Source organism: Etheostoma cragini, chromosome 14, assembly GCF_013103735.1.
Source record: "Etheostoma cragini isolate CJK2018 chromosome 14, CSU_Ecrag_1.0, whole genome shotgun sequence".
NCBI classification, from domain to species: domain Eukaryota; kingdom Metazoa; phylum Chordata; class Actinopteri; order Perciformes; family Percidae; genus Etheostoma; species Etheostoma cragini.
In genome coordinates, this window is record NC_048420.1 from 8710622 (window position 1) to 8733930 (window position 23309).

Sequence of the window (23309 nt, forward strand, 5' to 3'; positions counted from 1 at the left end):
ATAGAAGCTTAGTCTTGTAGGCCAGCATTAAGTGAATGTGTATAGGCGTTAGGCCATTCTAGACCTTGCTTGTCTCTCTCTTTCGGGTTAGGGGTCCTTGGCCTAAAAAAAGTTGAAGACCCCCTGTTCTAGAGTGTGATGGGAAACGAAAAGGAGTAAAATGGCTGTTTGACTTCTTGAGAGATTATAATGAATGAAGATGGCACAGCAATGGACTAGATTCAGAAGGTGGCAGTAGTGCAATACAACGGATGCCGGTTGCTCTAAAACCCTGAAGAAAAAGAACAACAACAACAACAACAACAACAACAACAATAACAATGTACCATGGAAATAGCATATGCATAAATTGCCAAGAAAAAGATGATGTAAAACATGTAGTTTTTGTTTGACAAATACATTGACAGTAGAATGCACTGGCAGGAAATGGAAGGAGACAACTCAATACATGTGATATTTGAAGAAAAGGGCATGCCAAGGGAGGAATTTTAAGCTTTATATTTTTTCTTAATAATACTGGTTTAATGAAAAGAATATAGTTTTATTTATTAATATTTTGTTAGTGTTGACTAAATTCAGGTCTAGACTCTATTCAGGGTGTTGCATACTCCTATACAGTTGGTGGCGGTATAATCCCAAAGTAGTAATCTGCCAAATATAAGAAGAAGAAGAAGAACAACGTTGAAAGTGCTTGAATGATGTACTGAAGCCTGGGATCGTGGTCCATACACGTGTAGAGTCAATTGGAGGATAGATGGGTATCTAGGGGCGCACAGGCACAAGCGTTGCTATTTGAATCGAAATTTTCTCTCTGGCAAAGGGTCTTGTGAACTGGTTTCGACGTCGACGATTTGTTTTTAAGTGCAGCTCTGACTGGTGGTAAGTTGAAATTTGATGCTGTTAAGATCATAGACAGTATAACCAAGGTTAGGATATGTTGTTGTTGGATAGCTAGCAACCACTTTTCAGTCACAAGCTAGAAACAATAAATAAGTAAGCCTATAACGTCCGGTAAATAGGATCAAAATAAAATTATGTTGGAAATACCATGCCCTGATAGATATAACTAGTTATTTAATCGGTCTCCAAACCCAAATTGAGTTTATAATGCTGTCATAGATGGTCAATATTAATTATTTCGCAGAATGTTGGCACACTTTTTGTACCTTCGCTTTTATTTTGAAAGAATTCTGGTCACATGTAAATTGGCTAGCTTGACGCAGTTCGAAATTGAGAGCGTGTGAGGCTAGCTAGTTGTGTTTTGTATTTTAAGACAGCCATAATGCGTTGCTCAGCATTGGATAGTGGATACACTAACAGCCATTAATCTTGTGTGTCTAAAAGGATATCTTGGAAACCGATATTTTTGTCCCATAAACTTTTTGGGTGGCGGTAACTAAGACTGGCGGTCTTCTCACTTGTCCTCTAGCACAAGGGAGTTAGGAAGTTTCCACCCGCTCGGCCCGTACTGTGTCTGAGCGCTTTGAATGTGCCCTGCTCTATCTAGTACATAGGTGTCAAAAGTATTCACATTCATTACTCAAGTAGAAGTATGCATACTAGGGTTTATAAAGTTTCAACTCGAGCTTTTTACTCAAGGAAAAGTGTAAAGTATAAAAGTAATGTAAGGGGATTGGGGTATTATATCGATATGCTTTTTCAAATTAGACGGCAGCTTTTGGAAACAATGAGCTCGTGGTACTTGGGTGCGCAGAGCCTGCAGCGCATTCGAAAGGAGTTGTTTTTGCGACCAACCACTGTGAAATATTCTTCCAGGTATTCTTCCAGGTGCTTGGTTGTGAAATATGCTAGGCTACATACGTCCTGCTATTTCGTGCTTGCTATTTCCTTGCTAAAATAAATTCGTAAAATAATTACTACAGTAAAGTACTTCCTGCGTTCCAGGCAACACGTACATTGTGTTAGAACTCGGGGGCTCTATAGAGAAACCTGTAGGTGGGAGCTCTATAGAGAAACCTGTAGGGGGGAGCTTTACAGAGAAACCTGTAGTGAGAGCTCTATAGAGAAATCTTTCGGGGAGCTCTATAGAGAAACCTGTAGGGGGGTGCTCTATAGAGAAACCTGTAGGGGGGAGCTCTATAGAGAAACCTGTAGGGGGGAGCTCTATAGAGAAACCTGTTGGGGGGAGCTTTACAGAGAAACCTGTAGTGAGAGCTCTATAGAGAAATCTTTGGGGGAGCTCCATAGAGAAATCTGTAGGGGGGTGCTCTATAGAGAAACCTGTAGGAGGAAGCTTTGTAGAGAAACCTGTGGGGAGAGCTCTATAGATAAATCTTTGGGGGGGCTCCATAGAGAAACATGTAGGGGAGTTCTATAGAATAAATTGCCAGCAGAAGCTGGAAAACTGCATAGTGCCCCTTTTTAGTATACATTTTCTAATATTTACATACTAGATTACTTTTGGAAGTTTTAGCTACATATTGAGATCTTTATCAGCAGCATTGTAATCTCTGGATGTGTATAATTTTTTTTTTTTTCTGCTTTAATACAGTGACTCAAAAAAAATGTCCCCAAAACACAATATGTGTATGACAGGCTTTTATTCTTTCAGTAAATAGTTTTGCATGGTCCGCTGTTTGATTTGAAGCTCTCATTTATCTCCAGATACCAGAGCATAACGATGAAGTACATCCTTGTAACTGGTGGAGTCATCTCAGGGATCGGCAAAGGCATCATTGCGAGCAGTGTGGGCACAATCCTGAAGTCATGTGGCCTGCATGTTACTGCCATCAAGATCGACCCTTACATTAACATTGATGCAGGCACATTTTCACCCTATGAGCATGGTACGTTGGGGGAAAATGATCATTCAAAACATTCAGAATTAAACAAAATGAATATGTATGTGTTACGTTTGTGCCATGTCCACTCTGTTCAGGGGAAGTGTTCGTGCTGGATGACGGGGGTGAGGTTGACTTGGATCTTGGTAACTACGAACGCTTCCTCGACATCCGGCTGACCAGAGACAACAACCTGACCACTGGCAAGATCTATCAGTCAGTCATCAACAAAGAGAGGAGGGGAGACTACCTGGGCAAGACTGTGCAGGGTAAATAACCGCTGCTTTTAAACCTTTTTCCCACTGGCGTTGGTCTGCAATGAGAAACATTAGAATTGGCATTCACGTCCGGGACAAATGACTCTGCAGTAGGCACGGGTATTTCTCAGCTCCAACTTGGAGAGGCAGTGATGGAAACGGGGCACCCTGTTAAATACACTAATTTGGGCCCTTTTCTAAGGCAACTCTGCAATGCGTCGGGTCATCTCGGGCCCAAATCACATTGGTCTCCACCCAAGCAGCGCTTGAACATCAAATTAGTCAGCCCCGAGTTTAAAAGAGCCTGAATAAGTAACAGATTTAATTATTAAGTTTATTAGGGAAGCTATCAAAGGAATGTACCGCAGAGTTTGCGGTTTTACGCACTGTAGCAGGAAAAGATAACTTTTTTCTGGCACATTTGTGATTTGAAACTTGACACCAAGAAGAAGAAAAAAACAGCCAGACTCATCTTTTGGTAATGGAAAGTCATCTATAATTATTTTTAGCAGCTTTAAAATTAAAACAACTGCACATACAAGCTGATTTTGGTGAAAAAGCAATATTACTGTGGTGTAGGGGGTGCATTGCTGAAAAGAAATTGGTTAACCAAGAATCCTTCATATCTCTTTTCCAGTGGTGCCACACATCACTGATGCCATCCAGGAATGGGTTGTGAAACAGGCCCTGGTGCCAGTTGAAGACGACCACGTAGAACCTCAAGTTTGTGTGATAGAGGTAAGCTTCTACTCACGTGATTTTTGCACAGGGGTTTCTGCTGAGGCAGTGGCTGCCATAAGTTCCACCGGTAATACCTGTGCTTGTTTGCAGTTGGGAGGCACGGTTGGAGACATAGAGAGTATGCCTTTCATCGAGGCCTTCAGGCAGTTCCAGTTTAAAGTGAAGAGAGAGAACTTCTGCAATATTCACGTCAGTCTGATACCACAGGTGAGAGCGCAACTCCTTCAGGCTTGTCTGGGTTTCTCAGAGGGCAAATGTGTCAGCTGCTCTTTGCAGAACAACTGAAACTGAAAAAAATACTTTTTTGTTTGATATTGTTTGAGAACAAAAGATCTAATAGTACTAACTTACTGAAAGGTGATTCAACCCTCATGTTGTCTTCGGGTGAAATTGACCCATTTTCCTACATCGCTTTTCTTTTTAACTAAAATAACATTGATTCTACACAAGTACAAATCTCTATTTTTTTCATCTGTTTCATGAATTGTATTCAATTTTATAGCATTTGGAGAAAAAAATGTAAGTGCTACAGACATATTCCAGTCTGTGATTACCCATTAACATAAATTTCTAAATCTCTAGTTCTAAATAATTCCTAATTTCTGCTTTACTAACTCAAAAATTAGGTATAACTTCCCAAAAAATAGGTTTATTGACTAACTGTAAAACTAAAGTTAATAAATTAGTGTTATGTAGTGTCAAACGTCAAAGTGACAAACAATGAAAAAAGTGATGAAAAGGGACAAAAACGTAACGAAAAGTTAAAAACATAGATTTAAAAACGTCAACTAAAGTGTTAACTTTCAATTTTGACAGGAAGGCAACACAAGGGTCAAAATACCTTGCTAAGAAGATAACTTTACTAAATAAGGTTGGTTTGCAGCAATAAGAATCCCGTACTCCCTAATTATGACATTAGACCCTACTGATTGCATTGGAACCTTTTAAAAAAAAAAAAAAAAAAAAAGGTTCTGGATTTGGATTGGAGCCCCTGTTTTTTCCTCTTGTATCATGTTAGAAGTGTCCGATGCACATAAATAAAGAGTTGTATACTGTCAGTTTAATATATGTAGTGTCTTCGCAGCCCAGCGCAACAGGAGAGCAAAAGACCAAACCAACACAGAACAGTGTCAGAGAGCTGAGAGGACTGGGTTTGTCCCCTGATCTGGTGAGTCATCTGCAGTACACCCTTTTAAAAATGCCCCATTTTACAGTGTACATGCCTGCATATTCAGATGGACACCAGCGTTTTCCTTATAATCGTACAAGCCTGGCAGGCCACTGGGTTTTTTAATGCCAAATATCCGAATGTGTATTGCTTGGATTCACCTTGTAGCTGAACACTGCCGTGAAGTGCTGCAACATAATGCTGTGAGTCACTGACTGAGACACTGTCTGTGGTTAGTTCACGTCTGCAGGACAGCCAAGGCTTATCTAAACTGCAAAAGTCCAGTTGAACAGGTGAAGTGAAGATAACTTTGTCGGTAACGTTCACCTACCGGTAGTCTTGCACTGCCAAACTTCTCTTCACAGCACTGACGGAGTCAGTGTTTTTAGCGGAGCTGGACCAGAGAATAAGCGGTTAAAACGGATCGGTGAAGATGTTTTGCCCTAGTTGATCTCCTCAAAGTTTGCTGGTAGTGATGTAAAGTTATGTGGCCTGAGCACTGCGCCGGACTAAATTTCAAATTAAAAATAGCCTGGAAATGTTACATTGCTTGTAGGGAAATAAAAGGCGTTCATATCTAAGAATCAATAATCGCGTCCGTTGAAATCAACAGACGCGATGGCGGAATATATTAGGGGTGGGGGGATTGATTCTTAGATGCATCTCAAATTCTCTTTCAGTGCTCTATTCTGATAAAGTGATGATTATTTAAAGAAAAGAGTGACTGGAAGAGGATGGGATATTGGACAATAACTTAGAGTTTAGGCAAGACTGCAGAGAGAAAAAAAAAAGGTTTTGTATACTATATACACATGATCTAATAAGACATGCATAAAATAATTAGGCAAATGACATTACATCTGACCACCTCATGTTTCATATTCTAAGAAGCCAATTCTGCACCTTTAAACATGACCGAGCCTCTGACATGGAAGATCACTGTGAGAGAAGGTGACTCAGCATGTTTAAGGCTTAAGAAGGGAATAACTACACAATAAAACGCCCAGTGGATAAAACATTTCATTACGTGTGTGACAAATACTGCATATGTCAAAATCTAACAAACTCCGATTTACATGTATATTGTTTTAAATAACGCATGGAAATGTACATAAAAAAAATTGCTGCATAGATAATGGGTTACTGATGTTTTGTTTTTGCATGCATTTGCATTCTCATCTCTCTCTTGTTTGTGTTCCCTGGGGGAAATCCCTGTTGTTGGTTTAATCCCCCCCCCCCCCATCAGCGATCATTAAAGTGTTGTCTCATCTTTGCCCACAGATCATGTGTCGCTGTTCCACTGCTCTGGAGACCTCTGTCAAAGAAAAGATCTCCATGTTCTGCCACGTAGAACCTGAACAGGTACGTCGCCGACACCTTTTTTTTTTCTTGTCGTGTTCAACGACGCAGAGCCCCGACTCTCTCAGCCACTCTAAACGCTTTGACCCGTCTGGTCCCAGGTCATCTGTGTGCACGACGTGTCGTCCATCTACAAAGTACCGCTGCTGCTGGAGAAACAGGGTGTGGTGAGCTACCTGAGCAGGAGACTGAACATGCCCATAGAGACTCGACCCAGGAAAATGCTGACTAAATGGAAGGAGATGTCTGACAGGTGAGTTCGATTTAATTAAATGACATAGGGCTGAGCGATGTGGAGAAAAATCAAATGTCACAATATTTGACCAAATGCTGTATCCCAATGTAGATATTGTAGGGTTGATAATGGTGCTTTCACAAAATATCTTCAAAATTACCCTCCGTAAAGTGGATATAATGAATAAATGGTTAAAGGCAGTTAATAAAAAAAGCTTAAAAAGTTGGTTCAGAAGTTCAGAAAATTAAATTACTTTACTCGAATGCAGCCTTAAAAGCCAGGAAAACAACACTTAACCTCCCAATGTCCCAAAATCTTAAACGATATCTAGCCTCATATCACAATATCAAAATATAGTATCGATATATTGGCCAGACCTTGGTTGACAACTGCTGTTGTCTTCTGTTCTAAGTGACTGGATGACTTGTGTCTTGTTTCAAAAGGTTTACTGATTAATACCTGCTGTCTTCACAGGTCAGACAGACTGCTAGAGCAGTGCTCCATTGCACTAGTTGGGAAGTACACCAAGTTTTCTGACTCCTATGCTTCTGTTATCAAGGCCCTGGAGCACTCAGCCCTGGCCATCAGCCACAAATTGGAGGTTAAGGTATGCACACATTGGTTTTCTATACATTTATTAAGGCAAGTTTATTTTGAAAGAGCAATTTGTACACAAGGCATCTCAAAGCACAAGTACAACATGAGAATAGTTCAATTTTGGAAACATTGTTAAATAAAAAAATAGATATTAAAATAGACGTAGATGTAATATTTCTGTATAGAAACAAATTCCTTTGTTATGTATTTTGAGTTGTGTATTTAAGACGATCCAAAATGTTCCAACCATTTTCAAACCCAGCAAAATCAGAAATTTTATTTATTTTTAACGTTTTGTTTATTCGCCTGTCGGTGGCAATGTGTAACTTTCAACCACTCTGGTTCCTCTAACTTCTGTCAAAACACGAACCCAGGTGATACGTTCAAGAGTAACTGTAAATCATATAATGTCCCAGAAAGAGTTATACTCTGTAAACATTACACTGTTTTTTTTTCCTGCCACACAACATAATTTTGTAATTGATTGCGCGGCCCTTCGCAACACAGTAATACAGCAGAGACCTTATTTTATTGATACATTTCAATATTGATCGATTCAGCTTGGCGTTACTACAATGGCTACTACAGTGTGCTTGTTGCCAGAAGCTAATGCTAATGCTTGGTGGGTAACGTTGTGAGGTTACAAGACGCTCATAAAGTTATTTTTAACAGGATTGTTACGACTACAGTAAACATCACTCTGCTAACCCAAGAATCCCATTTCCTGTAACAACAAAGCACAGTCTCTTCTTTCGCTCTTTCTAAATAAAATGAAGCTGCCTTCAAGTGCAATTGGAAATGTTTTGATCCATACACAATCTGTCAGAAAACAATAATTGTGAATTATAAATTCCACTTGTGCTACAACGGCAGGACGTCACACAAATGGGCCATTCAGGGGACACTCACAACCCAGCAATAAATCCCTGGGTCGCTTTCTCTAGTCTAAATGGGCCCTTAAATGTCCCATGGCATAGAAAAATGGTGATAGGTGTAACCCGAGCCCTGGGTATCCTGCTCTTTCTTTGAGAAAATGAAAGCTCAGATGTTCTGGTCTGGAATCTTCCCCTTATGAGGTCATAAGAAGCAAGGTTACCTCACCTTTCTCTGCTTTGCCTGCCCAGAGAATTTGGCCCACCCATGAGAGAAAGAGACATCATGGCTTTCATACGAGCTAAGTGGCAGTTGGTCAAGGCCACAGCAGTATATTAGTAAAATATGAGATCATATTGTGAACAAGCCGCCATGACATTTCCGGAGAAACCAAACACTTTTTTTGTCCAACTCGGGGAGACCGGTCAGTCCGAAGGCCTTTTCTGCCAACGGTCAGCCGTCGGGTTGGTCTGTCAGGGCCTTTAGTGTGATCACACCAAACTGTGACTGTGATGAGGAATGTGCTTAGAAGTAGATCTGACCTGAACCTTTGACCCTACACAGATTGTGTAATAAAAGTGGCCCAAGCAGAAACTTTGGGATGCGAAGTACATCTTTATCTATCTACAGCTGTGTTCAGAGTAATAACAAAGTACATCTTTATCTATCTACAGCTGTGTTCAGAATAATAGCAAAGTACATCTTTATCTATCTACAGCTGTGTTCAGAGTAATAACAAAGTACATCTTTATCTATCTACAGCTGTGTTCAGAATAATAGCAAAGTACATCTTTATCTATCTACAGCTGTGTTCAGAATAATAGCAAAGTACATCTTTATCTATCTACAGCTGTGTTCAGAATACTAACAAAGTTCATCTTTATCTATCTACAGCTGTGTTCAGAGTAATAACAAAGTACATCTTTATCTATCTACAGCTGTGTTCAGAATACTAACAAAGTTCATCTTTATCTATCTACAGCTGTGTTTAGAATAATAACAAAGTACAAGTACATCTTTTAATTCCATATTTTCAATGCATTGGGAACACTGCACCTTCAATTCCAAATCAAAACATGACCAACAGTGATCAAGTTTGTGTTCTACCTTTACAGAACGTGAAGAAAAAGGAATATTAGGATGTTCAAAAAATAGCAGTATTTGCAATTTTCTTTACAAACTCAAACATTTACTATATGAACTGAAAAAATGTCTCAAGGGTTTGCTTTACTTTGAATCCCTGCACTAATATTTAGTTGCATAACCAATATTTCTCAGAACTGCTTCCCATCTGTGTTGCATGAGTCAACCAGCTTCTATCACCTGTGAACAGATATTCCAGCCCAGGACCATTGAACTACATCCCACAATTCCTCTGCATTACTGGGTTTTACCTCTGAAACAGCGTTTTTGATGTCACCCCACAAGTGAGGTCCGGGGATTGGGCTGGCCACTCTATGACATCAATCTTGTTCATCTGGAACAAAGACTTTGCTCCCTTACTGGTGTGCCGTTTCTCCTTTGGCCTCAATGTGTCTTTTGACAAATTTCAACATATTCAGTACATGTCTAACTTTAAGTCTTCTTTGGTTTTCCTGGAGCTGATCATTGGTTGAGCCTTTACCCTTTTGGCTATTCTTCGATCAATTTGAATGGTAGACTGTTTTTTTACCACGTCTTTCAGGCTTTGGATGCCATTTCAAGGCATTTGAAATCATTTTGGTTGAGCAGCCTATAACATTCTGCATTCCAATCAACTTTTTAATCAAAGTCGGCGGTTCCTCAGGGCAATGTGTGAAACGCTCCATTTTGTTGAGTATTTCAGTGTGAAATGCACTAGAACCAGCATGCGCAACATTTGCTTCCTTCCCCCCCTAAATATGGGCCATAATTGACACCTGTTTTTTCACAGAATCTACAGCACTTACTAGTAAAAGATTTGCCATGTAGAAATAATACTTGCGATTGATGAGGTTAGGGATGTTGGACTGCTATTATTTTGAACACATCTGTATATCTTGAAGCTATTCGACCTGCCACCTTCAGTTTCCATGTCTCTTCCCCTCAGTATGTAGACTCAGCGTATTTGGAGCCAAGCACTCTGCAGGAGGAACCAGTGAAATACCACGAGGCATGGCAGAAACTCTGCAGTGCTGAGTGAGTGCTGAAGAACCGTTTTTCTTTTTGTAAGTAATGCAACCTGGACATTCGATTTGCAGTTTCATTAACAGCTTTTTTTCCCCCCTCTCTATCCTCAGTGGCGTCCTTGTTCCAGGAGGTTTTGGTGTCAGGGGAACTGAAGGAAAGATTCATGCCATCAACTGGGCCAGGAATCAAAAAAAACCCTTTCTAGGTACAGTGTAGCAATATCTTACCTATACTAATTAAACCCAATGCTGTGATAACTATTTCTATGGCGGATGTTTGTTTTGATTATATATTATGAACAACTTGACTGAAATCAGTGTTTCTGCAGGTGTGTGTCTTGGGATGCAGTTGGCTGTATGTGAATTTGCCAGAAACACGCTCGGCTGGACAGGTAATATAATACCTTCACTTCTAAAGTGCTTTTCGGGACAAAGTGCTTTACATTCATTTGAAAAGCAACGACAACAGAAATGACAGATAATAAACAAACATTAAAATCAATAAAAAGCCAGTCTGAAGTAGTGAGTTTTAAAAAGAGACTAAAAGAGATGGTTTGGAGTAATTTCACCTTAAGGTCCTTTGCAACACTTTTTTTTCCCTTGGTTGAGTTAGCGCTATTAGCTGAATGGCTTAGTGCAGGCGCTAACGGAACCAAATTTGTATCTAGTAAAAAATAAATAAATAAATAAATAATCCAAATAAAAATGCTTGGAATGGTACCAACATCTACATTACAAAAAGGTTCTGTACTCATAAAACGAGGCATCGGCAAGTTTGTAAGAACACCATGAGTATACATAGAACTTGCCTGATGGCTTCTACTCTCTGCTGCCAGCTAGCCCTCTGATTCTCCTTCGTTAGTTATTGCTCCTCGCCAGTGTATTCAGGCTCCACTAGGTACGGGCGACCTTTGAAATTGAACCACTCATCAACACGACATCTGTTGTCGGAAGAGACTACCGGTAAAGTAGGAGCAAGAAGCGAGAAAACAGGAGAAAAGCTCAACTAAAGTGCCGTAGAACTTGTATCACAACTGACTTTACGGCTTTGTCTGTTTTCCACTCAGATGCCAACTCAACCGAATTTGACCCCGAATCAAAGCATCCTGTGGTAAGTTTGCTTTTATTTCACCGGTGATCTAGTTTTAATGTGACCCGATAAGCCCGTTCAATTAAGACGCCACGCTTGAACGTCTGCAGGTGATCGACATGCCCGAACACAACCCCGGGCAGATGGGAGGAACTATGAGGCTCGGGAAGAGACGGACCATTTTCAAGACCAACAACAGCGTATTGCGTAAGGAAAAACTTTGAAGCTTGCGTTGATCTCAATGTGTCGTTGTTGTTTTGTCGGCCCTGTGCTTACAGCTGGTCTGTATTCCAGGCAAGCTTTATGGAGATGCAGAATATGTGGATGAAAGGCACCGACATCGCTTTGAGGTACGTTCACCAGCAGCAGGTGTATTCTTTCCAGTGATGGAATGTAACTAAGTACATTTACTCAAGTATTGTACGTGAGTACAAATTCAAGTTGCTTGTACTTCAGATGAGCTTTTTCTTTTCATGTCACTTTCTACTTCTACTGCGCTACATTTCAGAGGGAAATATTGTACTTTTTTTTTACTGCACTACATTCACCTGACCGATTTAGTAACTGTATAAATTAAGATTTTAGAATACAAAACATCCAGAAAAATGCAGTTTTATTATAAATTAATCTAACCAAGAATACTACAGCCTAATATAAAGTCCAGCTTAAATGATTAGCAGATACAAAAAACATGGGTGACATAACTGTTTGGATTGTTTGTGTGAATGAGGATTTTTTCTACCTTAAGCACTTGTAATACTTAACTACTTTTTTTTTTTTTAAGTAACCTTTTTAATGCAGGACTTTTACAAGAGTAAATAATCTGAATACTTCTTCCACCACTGCTGCCTTTTTAACTTTGTTCTGTTACAGGTCAATCCTGAGCTCAAGAGTCACTTTGAAGAGAAGGGCTTCCGCTTCGTAGGTCAAGACGTTGAAGGGGAAAGAATGGAAGTCATAGAGCTTGATGGTACGGGCGAGGAAACGCTGAATCCCTGTTGATGGTGTTTCAGGGATTTTATAGATCAACAATTTAATGCGTATTCTTTACAAAAAAAAATCTAATTTCTGGTTTCAGATCATCCATATTTTGTCGGAGTGCAGTATCACCCGGAGTTCACTTCTCGCCCCATGAAGCCTTCCCCCCCGTATCTTGGTTTGCTGCTGGCTGCAGCCGGGAAGCTGCAGAGCTACTTACAGAAGGGCTGCCGTCTGTCTCCACGGTAAACATGCATCACAATTCACATTCCCACCCATGCATTTTCTTTATTTAGTATACCTAGTTCCATAATATCAGATGAATGACTGTACAATTCTCTTTGACACAGGGATACATACAGCGATCGAAGCAGCAGCAGCAGCCCAGACTCTGAGATATCAGAGTTGAAATTGCCTTCCATCTCAAATGAATAACACTGGTACACCACACAATAAAATGTTACTTAATTTTAACCTCAGTTGACTAAGTTTGTTTCACTCCTGCAAACAGTACAGTATTATCTGGTGCTTCAGTTTATGGGATCCAAGTGTCATTTTTAGTTTGACTTCTGTGGGTTATTCAAATCTGTCAACATGCAGTTTCAGCACCATGAAAGCTAAATTTGATGTACATTTTTACAAAATTCCTTAATGTAAAGACCTTAATTTCCCCTTTTGGGGAAAAATTAAAAGTCTTAGTGATCCCGAATGTTACATAAGCGTCATCTTAACTACACCTACATTTTGAAAACCAACTCAGGAACCAGATTTGTCTTCTACACTGTAGCTTTATTGTAAACGTCCTGCCACTAGACCTATTTCCAGTTTTCCTAACCATGTAATGCAAGACTCAAGTAAAAGGATTCCAAAAGTTGTTTGCATTTTATTTTATTTCTTGACATCAAGGAAAAGAAACAAGTCCAAACACCACTACAATAAGTCTGTTTAGGCAACCTGCGTCTCAAGCCACATCCCCATGTTCTTCCTCTGGGCCCTGAATACACGGCCCGTCACGCTGCTCCAACATGTCACTGGACCTGAAACAACAATTCTCTTTAGAAGGGTATTGCAGCAGTTTCTTTAAACTTTTTTTTTAAACAATGATCTCAGTCCCATATCCGCAAGCTTCATCCAACAGTCCTCTTGTATCAAGTAATCATCATGGATCAGAAAGATAAACTTCATATGACAAATGTCTTTACACACCTTGACAGGAAGTTGACGAGCCCATGCAGCTCAAGGATACCAGGTTGAAATGCATTCGATTCCTACGGTGGAAGAAAAAAAAAAAAAACAGACATTAAATCACTTCTGAATGCTGCTCCTTATACAAGTAAGCTGTAGGATAGTTGAGTGGCTGCTGGTGGCATAAGGGGCCACAACAGTCAAAGACCACCCCATTATCTTGCATGCACTTGGAGAACCTAAAGCTACAAACAAGCCCCGGTCCTTAGGATAGCATGCTGTAATGTGGACAAGATTTGGTGACAAGAAAAAAGTACCTGATACGAGATTTACTCATCCAGTCACTTCAGAGTCAGCCATGAGGGTCACCTAAAGGGAACAGTTCAGTCAACTTTGTAATCCACTGCTGTTAAAAACTAAATTTTAATTTTAGCAGATGTGGCTCAGTAATATAATGTCTCAATCAGGAATGTCAGTGAGGGCAAGTTTGTCATCACAGCCAGAACAAACAAAAAAAAAAGTGCAGCTCAAAAGTACCTGCAAGTGATCTGGTCACTCATGTATCGTGCGTCCATCTTCAGTGTCAAATATCTGCAGAAAGATGGGAGTTTTAATAGATTAGGTTTTTCCCGATATGCTTCAGTTATTAATCATGCGATTGAGTCCAAATGTCCTTCCCCTTAATGTTGCTTGAGCAGTTATTTTCGAACTGAACAGCGACCGTCGGTGGAAGTGTTCATCTCGGCTTCCTGTTGACCGTTCACTGCTACAGGAGAGCACGACCGGCTTCGATAGGAGCCTGCTACGTTAGAATAGAGTGATAGAAGTAGACATACCTGCCATAGCTAATGATCTCCATAGTTGAGAGGCCAGTAAGTACCGCTCCTTCTAACGATTCAGGTTGCGCCTAAAGACAAATTACACAAATCAGTGACAGTGCTGTAGAAGGCAAGTACGGGTTCTAGATCTACACTCTTTCGGCATTAATTACAATGCAAATGCACTAGATGTGAGCACTGGGTGTGGGCTTTACGAAAACGTTACTTCCATATAAGTATCAACATTATAGTTATTTACTAAACAGTCAAATAAAGTTAAAAATGTTGATGTTTTTCTACACAGGGTCTTAAAGGACAGGGCCACGTGTTTCACTAGTTAGCATAATGCTAAACTAAGCTACATCCTAATCCTGTCTAGCATCGGGTCTATTACATAATAAGGCGCCTAATTGTTAGTGTAACGTTGTTTTTTTAACACCACTTTAACATGTAACGTTGCAACGAGAATCACACTACTTGACCCCGCGTAGTTACAGTAACTTAGCTAGCTAACGTTAGCTAAGAGTTTCACAGTTAGCTACAGCACAGACTAGGCAATATTTGAGTTAACGTTAACCAATACTAATGTTCAGTGACTCCTCATACGTAAGCTGAAAGCAATATAGTAATTTAACGCTTCGTTTGACGAAAGAAAACAAGAACAGTTGCGGGCCTTACCGAAGTTCTGGCTCTGCTTTTCCTCCTTGCGAAAGACTTGAGAGAAAGAGAAAGAATCGTGTCTCTCGTGCTCTTATATACGCTAGCGCCGAGCAGCAGCCCGCTGATTGGTCAGCATGAAGGTCACATGGACCCTCTTTGCATGATGGGATATGTAGACCTTTTTTACAAGCACTTCAGGGACACCCTGCTTGTTTCATAGATGTATTGCCACTTAGATACAGTAATGTCAACCAAAACAGATATTTAAATATTTCACACAAGTACTTTTTTCCCCACAGAGAACGCTTATAGAATATGAAATCTATATAGAAGGAAATATATAACCTATAGGCTACCGTACAGGCCGAACATAGCTGGAACTGAAGCCACTTCAGAACCACGGACAGCAACTTCTTTCTGCCTTTTAGGCTACTAATCTAACGCTTGTGATTTTGAGTTAACAACAGTGTGTTGTCATATGCTCCAAATACACAGTTGCGAAATATTACATGGCAATGCGAGATTTCAAAACTAGGCTACTACACTGAAATAATCCGCCAGAATTCCACACCATAGACAAAGGCTCTCTATGTCTATACGGACTTGTTTGAAAGCACCAGGCTACTTATCAGTTAACTGTTAACTGATAAGTAGCCTGGTGCTTTCAAACAAGTCCGTTAAAGTTAAATTCCTGCTACAACAATAGCAGCGGGTTTATGGCTAAATTGAGAGCTTAGGCTATATAATAGGCTACAGGGCTAGGGGAAACCCGCATTCTTTCGGCTTAAAATCCCACAGCGGCGTATCTCTGATTGATTACATAGGCTAGTTGGCTGCAGAAGCTTTTATAGGCTGGTTGTGATCTCCCGTGTAGTAGGGCATAGGTAAATGTATCACATGATTGCTGCGGTCGCTGTGCGGCGCGTCTCTTCCTGAGCAGAAGGCAAGGCAGCAGCAGCAGCAGCAGCAGCCGGGGCTTCATGTAAACACACCGCGCAGGGCTTTGTTTCACACACTCCGCTGGTATTCCCCATCTAGTCATGCCATGGATATTTTGTGGCAATACCAGTTCCGAATCATTTTACTCGGGGATTCGACTGTGGGGAAGTCGTCGTTGCTGAAACGCTTCACGGACGGAATTTACAGTGATGTTGCGGATCCCACGGTCGGGGTAGATTTTTATGCCCGCTCGCTCGATATCGAGCCCGGGGTGAAAATAAAGCTTCAGCTCTGGGACACGGCCGGCCAGGAACGATTCAGGTACGAGACGGGATAAGTGTAGGTAACCGTTAATGTCTCTGAATTGAATGCAACGACCATTCCACACCACGTAGATGTGTCATTAAATAACGGAAAGGCCTTTGGTTCGCTGTCGTGTTTTGACCGCTTTTGTGAAATGATAACCCTTTAATTAAATGAAGACTATTTCCTCTGAATTTGTGATGTGATGAAGCAAGTGTAGACAGTAGAAAAGGGTCAAGAGATTATTTAGGCTAGGCAACAAGGCCACGATGTTATGATGTTCTGGCCTCCAGAAAAACACGGATAAATCGAGTTGCATCATAGCATTCATTCACGGATGATGGGCACCCTCCTCATTTTTAGGCCCCTGTTGGATTCCCTGAGATACTGACTCATCCGGTCTCCAGGGCAACACAATGATTTCGACTCCTCACTAAAATCTAGTTTTTGCATTCATCTGCCCTGTTGCTTGTTGTGTTTAATGTGTCATTGCTGTCATTTGCTTTCAAAGCAGATCTCTGTGTGGAGGAAGCAGCTCCACTCTCAGATCTGCTTGCTCCTTTGAAGGTAGATCTTCAGAGGGTGTTTTCCTTCAGGCTTCACCACTCTTTCTCTTCTGTCTTAACTGACTGTGAGAAGTGTTTGTGAAATCAAACAGCAATTTTTAAACCACCAAGGGCACAGATTAGGACTTGTATATACATGGATCTTTGCAAGGCTGGGGGTCTCAAGGATCCCATGTTACTGTCTTGTTTGGGGTGATTCAATTCATTTAAATTACATTTAGCCCAATCCTTCCTAGGGCAACTACTACACAAGAGGCCCTGTCTTGTAAAGGTATACCCATTGTCGAAATCTTTTTTCAACACCTTTATATTTTCATCTATAGTGTGCATGCATAGTGCACATACTGTACATGAAAACATTTACATTTGCACATACAAACTGACACAAAGCAGACCATATATTCCGGCATAGCAGTAGACTAGTTGGTTTTAGGGGTGCTAGTTAAGATACAGTAAGGCTGCTGTTTTCTGTCATGCAGTGTACACTGTACCAGGTGGGGAAAGACTACGCACAGAAAACTTAGATAATGCACAAAAACTGGAACTACTTCAGTTCAGTCACTTTATTATCCCAATTGGGAAACTTGATATCTAGTCAGGAGTGAAAGATAAGAAGAAAGACATTCAGACAACATACAAATAGTCAAGACAACAATGCAAAGACATGAGTACAAAAAGGTTTTCTAATACACACAACACAATTTATCACCACTGGAGAAATCTCTAACAACATTCTAGATTACATGTGCAAATTAAAGCGTAACACTTGCCAAAATGCAACCTAGGGTCTTTTTGTGAATGTACCCAAGTCAAACTTTCATTTAAAAGCATATTTAGGACGGAAACGCCGCTTTTAAGATTCACCGTAACGTTTTGGGTCAAATGGCCTTTTGAATATGGAGTGCTAGGGGCTGGGGCACTACTATGATAGCATCAAAATCACTATTTTTAAAACACTACGAAGGTTCAAAACAACATGAAACTTTGCTCCAAGTATCACAAGGGGCTCTACACATAGACTCTAGCATTAAGAACATTGTTTGTGTTCACACAGTTTACTAAAAAGAAAGGTTTTTCACAATTGACATCAAACTTCAGGTTTTTACCAATGACGGTTCCCAGATACTTATACTGTTCAACAAACTCAGTTCCAGTTCCTTTAGTGAAAGTCGAAGATGGTTGGAGAGATACTTACCTAGAAATGAATGATGACCTCCTTAAATGTTGTGGCATTTAATGGGAGAAAGGCCTCATCACTTTGGAACATGGACATTCAAACATTAATAATTATTGCAAAGCAGTGGAAAAATCCAATTATTCTCAGGTGATGATTTTTGATCCCTGATGTAAGTACAATGAAGGAGAATATGGATCTGATCATCTGATTTGTAGGCTTCTGGCAGATAGAGTGACAGACTCTGGGGCTGGGACTGCGGTAATACTTCACTTACTTAAGACTTGGCTCCCTAAAGACTGGAACAAACAATAAAAATAGATAGGACAGTGCAGTGGTGGAAGAAGTATTCAGACCCTTTACTTAAGTGAGAGTAATAATAACACACTCTAAAAATACACTCTGTTACAAGTAAACGTCCTGCAATGAAAATGTTACTTAAGTAAAAGTATGTAAGTATCATCGGGAAAATGTACTTAAAGTATTAAAAGTAAAAATACTCAATGCAAAGAAATACTATCCTCCTTGGAAAACAAAACGAGTACTAGTACCAAAACAGTTAGTTGAGCTGAGCAGAGCTGTACCTTGCCATCACTTTTACACTGAATTGACTTGAATGATTTGCAATTGGAAACATGTTTCTTTTCAGTGTTAAAAAAAGATTCTCAGTTATATTTCTGTGGGTTGAGTGTGTGGTCTCTTCACCCCAAACACTAATGCTGTGTCTCAAATAGTGCACTTGCTATTTTGAGTACATAGTAGATTCACACTGACAAAGTATGGCCAAATGCAGTGCACTACGAGTACCCAGATGCTGCACTTAAAACAGTCTAAATGTTGAGTGTGTAACGCCGGGGACTAGGACTTGGCGATATAGAGAAAATCAAATCTCACAATATTCTTGACCAAATACCTTGATGTCGATATTGTATGGTTGACTATTGGTGATGAGATTTTTGAGAAATATTCTCCAGAAATGTTTTAATGACTTAGTGTGTAAAGGCAAATAACAGAACAGCTAGAACAGTCTGGTAAGAATATTCAGAATTCAGAATATGACATCACTTTATTGTGGTGCAGCCTGTAAAACCAGGTAAAGACAACGCTAACCATATTACGATATATCCAAAATATAGGACGAAATCTAGTCTCATATACAATGTCTTGATACAATATCGATATATTGCCCAGCCCTACCGGGGACTACACTTCTCAAAGGTTGCCGGGTGCCATCTTTGCCACGGAGCGGAAGTTATCGGACCAACAATGTCTTTTTAAACTTATACAAATACGGGGGACGTGGAGGCTCCAGTGGTTGTGGTTGCAACAGCAAAAATTGAACTATATATATATATATATATATATATATATATATGTATGTATATGTGTGCGTGTGTGTGTGTGTGTGTTTTCCACCACTAAACTACAGTCAGATACAAAACAAGCCAATATGTAATTGACCTTTGATTTAATTTGAAAAAAACATCAGTGCATAACGGCTGTGCACAATTTCAGACAACACTTCCCTGTTAAAATGTACGCAAGATTCAAGTGAGTACATAGTGTATATGTAAATGTACTCAGGGAAGTATCCAAATTGATTAGTTAGCTTTTTATTTCTTAAGACTTGACACAACTTGACTTGATTAACTTGAGACTTGACTGGGACTTGGATTCACTTGAGACTGGTCTCAACTGACTTGAGAACTACTTTGACAAGACCCCAGGCTAGGCTTGGACTTGTCTTAACTGACTTGAGACTTTCTCCAAAAGGCTTAGTAACCCTGGCTCTTACATATTATCAGGATAGTGGAAAGCCTTTTGCTTGCAGGTGTCAGTTGTGTGTTCCTCAGAACTGTCCAAACATGTTGAGAAGGGCTAAATCAAGATCATTTTGCCTTGAATAACTAACATGTAATTAATCTATCAACCCTCCAGGTCCATCACAACATCATACTACCGTAACTCTGTGGGCGGGCTTCTGGTCTTTGATCTCACCAATCGCAAGACCTTTGACCATGTGAGGGAGTGGCACAAGGAGGTGAGTGAGCACATCCTGCCCCACCACATGGTCTACATCCTTATTGGCCACAAGAGCGACCTCAACAAGGACCGCAAGGTGAGCCGGGATGAGGCGGAGCAGCTGGCGGCCGAGATGGGCATCCGATACGTGGAAACGTCGGCCAAGTGCAACAGCAATGTGGACCGGGCCTTCGAGCTGCTGACCAGAGACATCTACGAGCTGATGAAGATGGGGGAGATTGTCACCCGCGACGGCTGGGACGGCGTGAAGAGTGGCCTCACTGCCAAGGTGCTCTACCCAGCCGACGACGAAGAGGAACTACCTACAGCGATCGCTGAAAAGGGCTGCCACTGCTGACTGTAAATTCTTTGTCTCCAAACACTGCCCCCCCGTCACACGAGAGCTCCGCTCGTCTCACAGCTGTCCATCGAAACCAAGTCACTCAGGCTCAGCACCCTGCGATATCACCATCCCATCACGTCCTTACCTTGTGCTCCGTGCCCTCTCTCTGTGTGGGATCTTCTGACAACCGGGGTTCTTTTTTAACGGGGGGTATTGTACATCCTGATGCGTATCTTATAGGCAACGTTGTATCTCTAAATCCATGTGGTGTATAGAATGAGCTGAGCTGTTTTTGGCCTTGGCCTCGGTTTGTAAAAACACAGAAAGTGTGCAATGGGGATCAGGTCTTGGAGCTTAGAGCCCTCGAGTTAATGGATTCCACTGAAGATACGATACATTTCATACAGCACTATTGTAGGTTTCTATCTGTCAACGTTTGTGCAATGCTTTGCCTGCAATCTTTTGTGACTATAATAATCTAAATAATAGTGAAATCCATAGAAAAAGGTGACGAGAGCCAAAAGGTTACTGTAAGCTATTTAAAGGCAGGGTTGGTGATGTTGGAAAGCTAGCAAGATTTGAAAGTACGTCTAGTCAGGTCTCGGTCTAACCCTTCCCCTTGCCCTCGGGGCTCCGTCCAACCCCTCCCCCTGCCCTCGGGGTTCCGTCCAAACCCTCCCCCTGAACTCATGGCTCCGTCCAACCCCTCCCCCTGCCCTCGGGGCTCAGTCCAACCCCTCCCCCTGACCTCGTAGCTCCGTCCAACCCCTCCCCCGCCCTCTGTGCTCCGTCTAGCCCCTCCCACTGCCCTCGGGGTTCTGTCCCACACACAGATGTGCACATGCACCGCTGCTTCAGTGCAGAGCAGAGAAAGGAACGCAATTTTACTTAATGCTTCATTCACCAGTAAACAAACAGCTAATATTATCATACCAACTGATTAAAAAAAAACATGACTGCTGTTAGCAATGTGGCTACGCGCATTGAGGTCTGGCTCTTACACGGAAGGGGTAGAGTATGAGCAGCGGGGCAAGGAGGCATTTCATTGGTTCTTTCCAAGCGGACAGTGAGTGAGCGTTTTTACAGGATTACAGCAGCTACAGATGACGCTCCTTTTCCAGGGAACATAAGTTATTTCTTGCTGTCAAGGTGTAAAGACCATTTCAAACAATATATAAAAAAGTTTATTTTCGGAAATAGTTACAAACCCTGCCTTTACCTGCTAGTGTGAAAAGACACAGTGCACTCTACAGTAAGTGTCACCATGTTAAATCAGTGTGTTCCTTCTGCTACTGTAAGCTGTATGTGCACTTGCGCCAAACTGACTTAAACCTTTGATCACTCTGTAAATAGATGAATATGTTTTTCTAAAGAAATATAAAATTATTTCTAGTTAAGGTGTATAAATAAAGGTTAATGTATTTAGGGTAGGTGGTCCCATTTAGGTATTTGTATAGCTTAAACAGGAGCAAGACATTGAGTGTGTTACCTCTCAGTCCACAGCAGTAGCAAAGATGTGTTTGATTTAGAACAAACAGCTGTTTATTTTATTCAAAGCTTAATTCACAAAAATAATATTCTATTCAGGCATGAGCTGAGGATAGATGCCAACTTATTAAATCCAACGGCACATACAGTATATGTGTGCTGATTGTGTGGGCCTATAGTATACTGTGCTATACTAGGAAATTTTGGTTTAGGTCTGGAAAAAAGTCAGGCTTCCAAGTAGAAAACCTTGACAAGATGTATCAATCCTGAGAGGAAAGATTGTCATTGCAGCGTATATTGCACAATGTAATTAGCATACATTTTTACAGGGTTTTTACAGTCCTCCAAACTCAGTACAGTTTAGGATTGAGTTTTGGCAAAAGACATTTCCTGCCTGACAAAATGTTGAATTTGCTCTGGGCAGGGCCTTAAACAAATAGTTAGATCAGAATATTGATATCCATCTTAGACATGAGACATGAATCAATCCTCTCATCTAACTCTCTAAAAGGAAGCGTATAAGTGAGTATTTCCCAAAATGTTGAAAGGTGTCCTTAAAAGCTATCATCAAAATGCCTGTTCTGACTCATGAAACTCAGACAGAAGTGATTGCCTGCATCCACTGGCTTTCAAGGCCAGGATTGTTGTTAAAGGGTGAGTCCATTTTTTTTTTTTTTTGAGGTTTTAATATTATTTTGTAGCTTCCGTTTCTTATGTTTTAAAATCCAACTATCCTATTTTTCAGCATGATTACCAAGCCCTTCTAAAAAGCGAATGCCGTTGTGGTTTCTGTTTTATGGCTTGCTTCAGTACAGTATGCTAGGCCAACAGTGCAGTATAGTAGGTGTACAGTACAGTATAGTAGGCTTACAGTACAGTACAGTAGGGTGGGTGTACAGTACAGCTTAGTAGGCTTACAGTACAATATAGTAGGCCCTCAGTAAAGTACAGTATAGTAGGGGTACAGTACAGTATGGGCCTACAGTATAGTACAGTAAGTCGGGTGGTGTTCTGCACGGCGGCCTCATGTTTTTGGAGAAACAGACAGGACGCTACGTTAATCTCCTTTTTTTTATAAATGTGCGCTATTTTATAATATTTTCACCGTTTTACGTTGCCGTCAGACAGCTCTTTCCGACGGGAAACTGAAACTGTTATCCATGCTCTCTTCAAGTCCCCCAGACTTATTTGATAAAAAGAGCAATTGTGACTTTGCTGGTGATAGCGTTCACATTCATAACCTAAATGATTTGCTTTCTGTGGTAACCCACGTCACTGCTTTTTGCTCAAGCTGCGTGGGCGTTTCAATTTGAAAAATCCAGAAAAATGACGCACATGGACTCGGCCTTTAACCCTACTATAAATCTCAATTTTAAAGCCACATTTAAATTTGCGGAACTTATTTGTTCACTAAGAATTGTTGACATACCATACATAACTTAAGCTTTTACATGGGTAAGAGTACTTGGGCTTTACTGCCTTGTGACACTAATAATCCCAGCTGCAATGGAGCCTCGGGGGGACGTGGAAAAGTAAAGTCCATCGTGTAAAATCACCTGTTCAGA

General features: G+C 40.8%; 2 protein-coding genes, 1 long non-coding RNA gene and 3 other non-coding genes across 8 annotated transcripts; 2 read left to right on the forward strand and 4 right to left on the reverse strand.

Annotated features, from left to right (window-relative positions):
• Window positions 1-650: 650 nt before the first annotated feature.
• Window positions 651-17471, forward strand: ctps1a (CTP synthase 1a). 3 transcript variants are annotated; one of them, XM_034892084.1, is made up of 20 exons: window positions 651-879; window positions 2626-2807; window positions 2900-3070; window positions 3696-3796; window positions 3890-4006; window positions 4884-4967; window positions 6249-6329; window positions 6428-6579; window positions 7036-7168; window positions 10100-10188; window positions 10290-10384; window positions 10508-10570; window positions 11246-11289; window positions 11379-11475; window positions 11563-11618; window positions 12142-12238; window positions 12347-12491; window positions 12597-12705; window positions 13065-13076; window positions 17461-17471. In XM_034892084.1, the coding sequence occupies exons 2-18, from the start codon at window positions 2642-2644 to the stop codon at window positions 12679-12681; spliced, it is 1776 nt and encodes a 591-aa protein (XP_034747975.1). In that variant the 5' UTR covers window positions 651-879; window positions 2626-2641; the 3' UTR covers window positions 12682-12705; window positions 13065-13076; window positions 17461-17471. The 3 variants fall into 3 exon arrangements, with proteins under 3 accessions (XP_034747975.1, XP_034747972.1, XP_034747973.1); XM_034892081.1 differs by lacking the exons at window positions 13065-13076; window positions 17461-17471 and having other exon boundaries at window positions 12597-12717; XM_034892082.1 differs by lacking the exons at window positions 13065-13076; window positions 17461-17471 and having other exon boundaries at window positions 679-879; window positions 2609-2807; window positions 12597-12717.
• LOC117956813 lies at window positions 13213-14381 on the reverse strand. Its single transcript, XR_004659371.1, has 5 exons — window positions 14268-14381; window positions 13969-14022; window positions 13749-13800; window positions 13453-13514; window positions 13213-13283 (listed from the first exon to the last, which is right to left on the reverse strand). It is a non-coding gene; the product is annotated as an uncharacterized LOC117956813 (long non-coding RNA).
• On the reverse strand, window positions 13345-13417 carry LOC117957381. The gene has a single exon (XR_004659500.1). It is a non-coding gene; the product is annotated as a small nucleolar RNA SNORD99 (small nucleolar RNA).
• On the reverse strand, window positions 13583-13712 carry LOC117957372. Its single transcript, XR_004659491.1, has one exon. It is a non-coding gene; the product is annotated as a small nucleolar RNA SNORA44 (small nucleolar RNA).
• LOC117957378 lies at window positions 14098-14234 on the reverse strand. The gene has a single exon (XR_004659497.1). It is a non-coding gene; the product is annotated as a small nucleolar RNA SNORA16B/SNORA16A family (small nucleolar RNA).
• Window positions 15807-21683, forward strand: rab42a (RAB42, member RAS oncogene family a). The gene is made up of 2 exons (XM_034892085.1): window positions 15807-16169; window positions 19830-21683. The coding sequence occupies exons 1-2, from the start codon at window positions 15955-15957 to the stop codon at window positions 20269-20271; spliced, it is 657 nt and encodes a 218-aa protein (XP_034747976.1). The 5' UTR covers window positions 15807-15954; the 3' UTR covers window positions 20272-21683.
• The last annotated feature ends 1626 nt before the right edge of the window (window positions 21684-23309 follow it).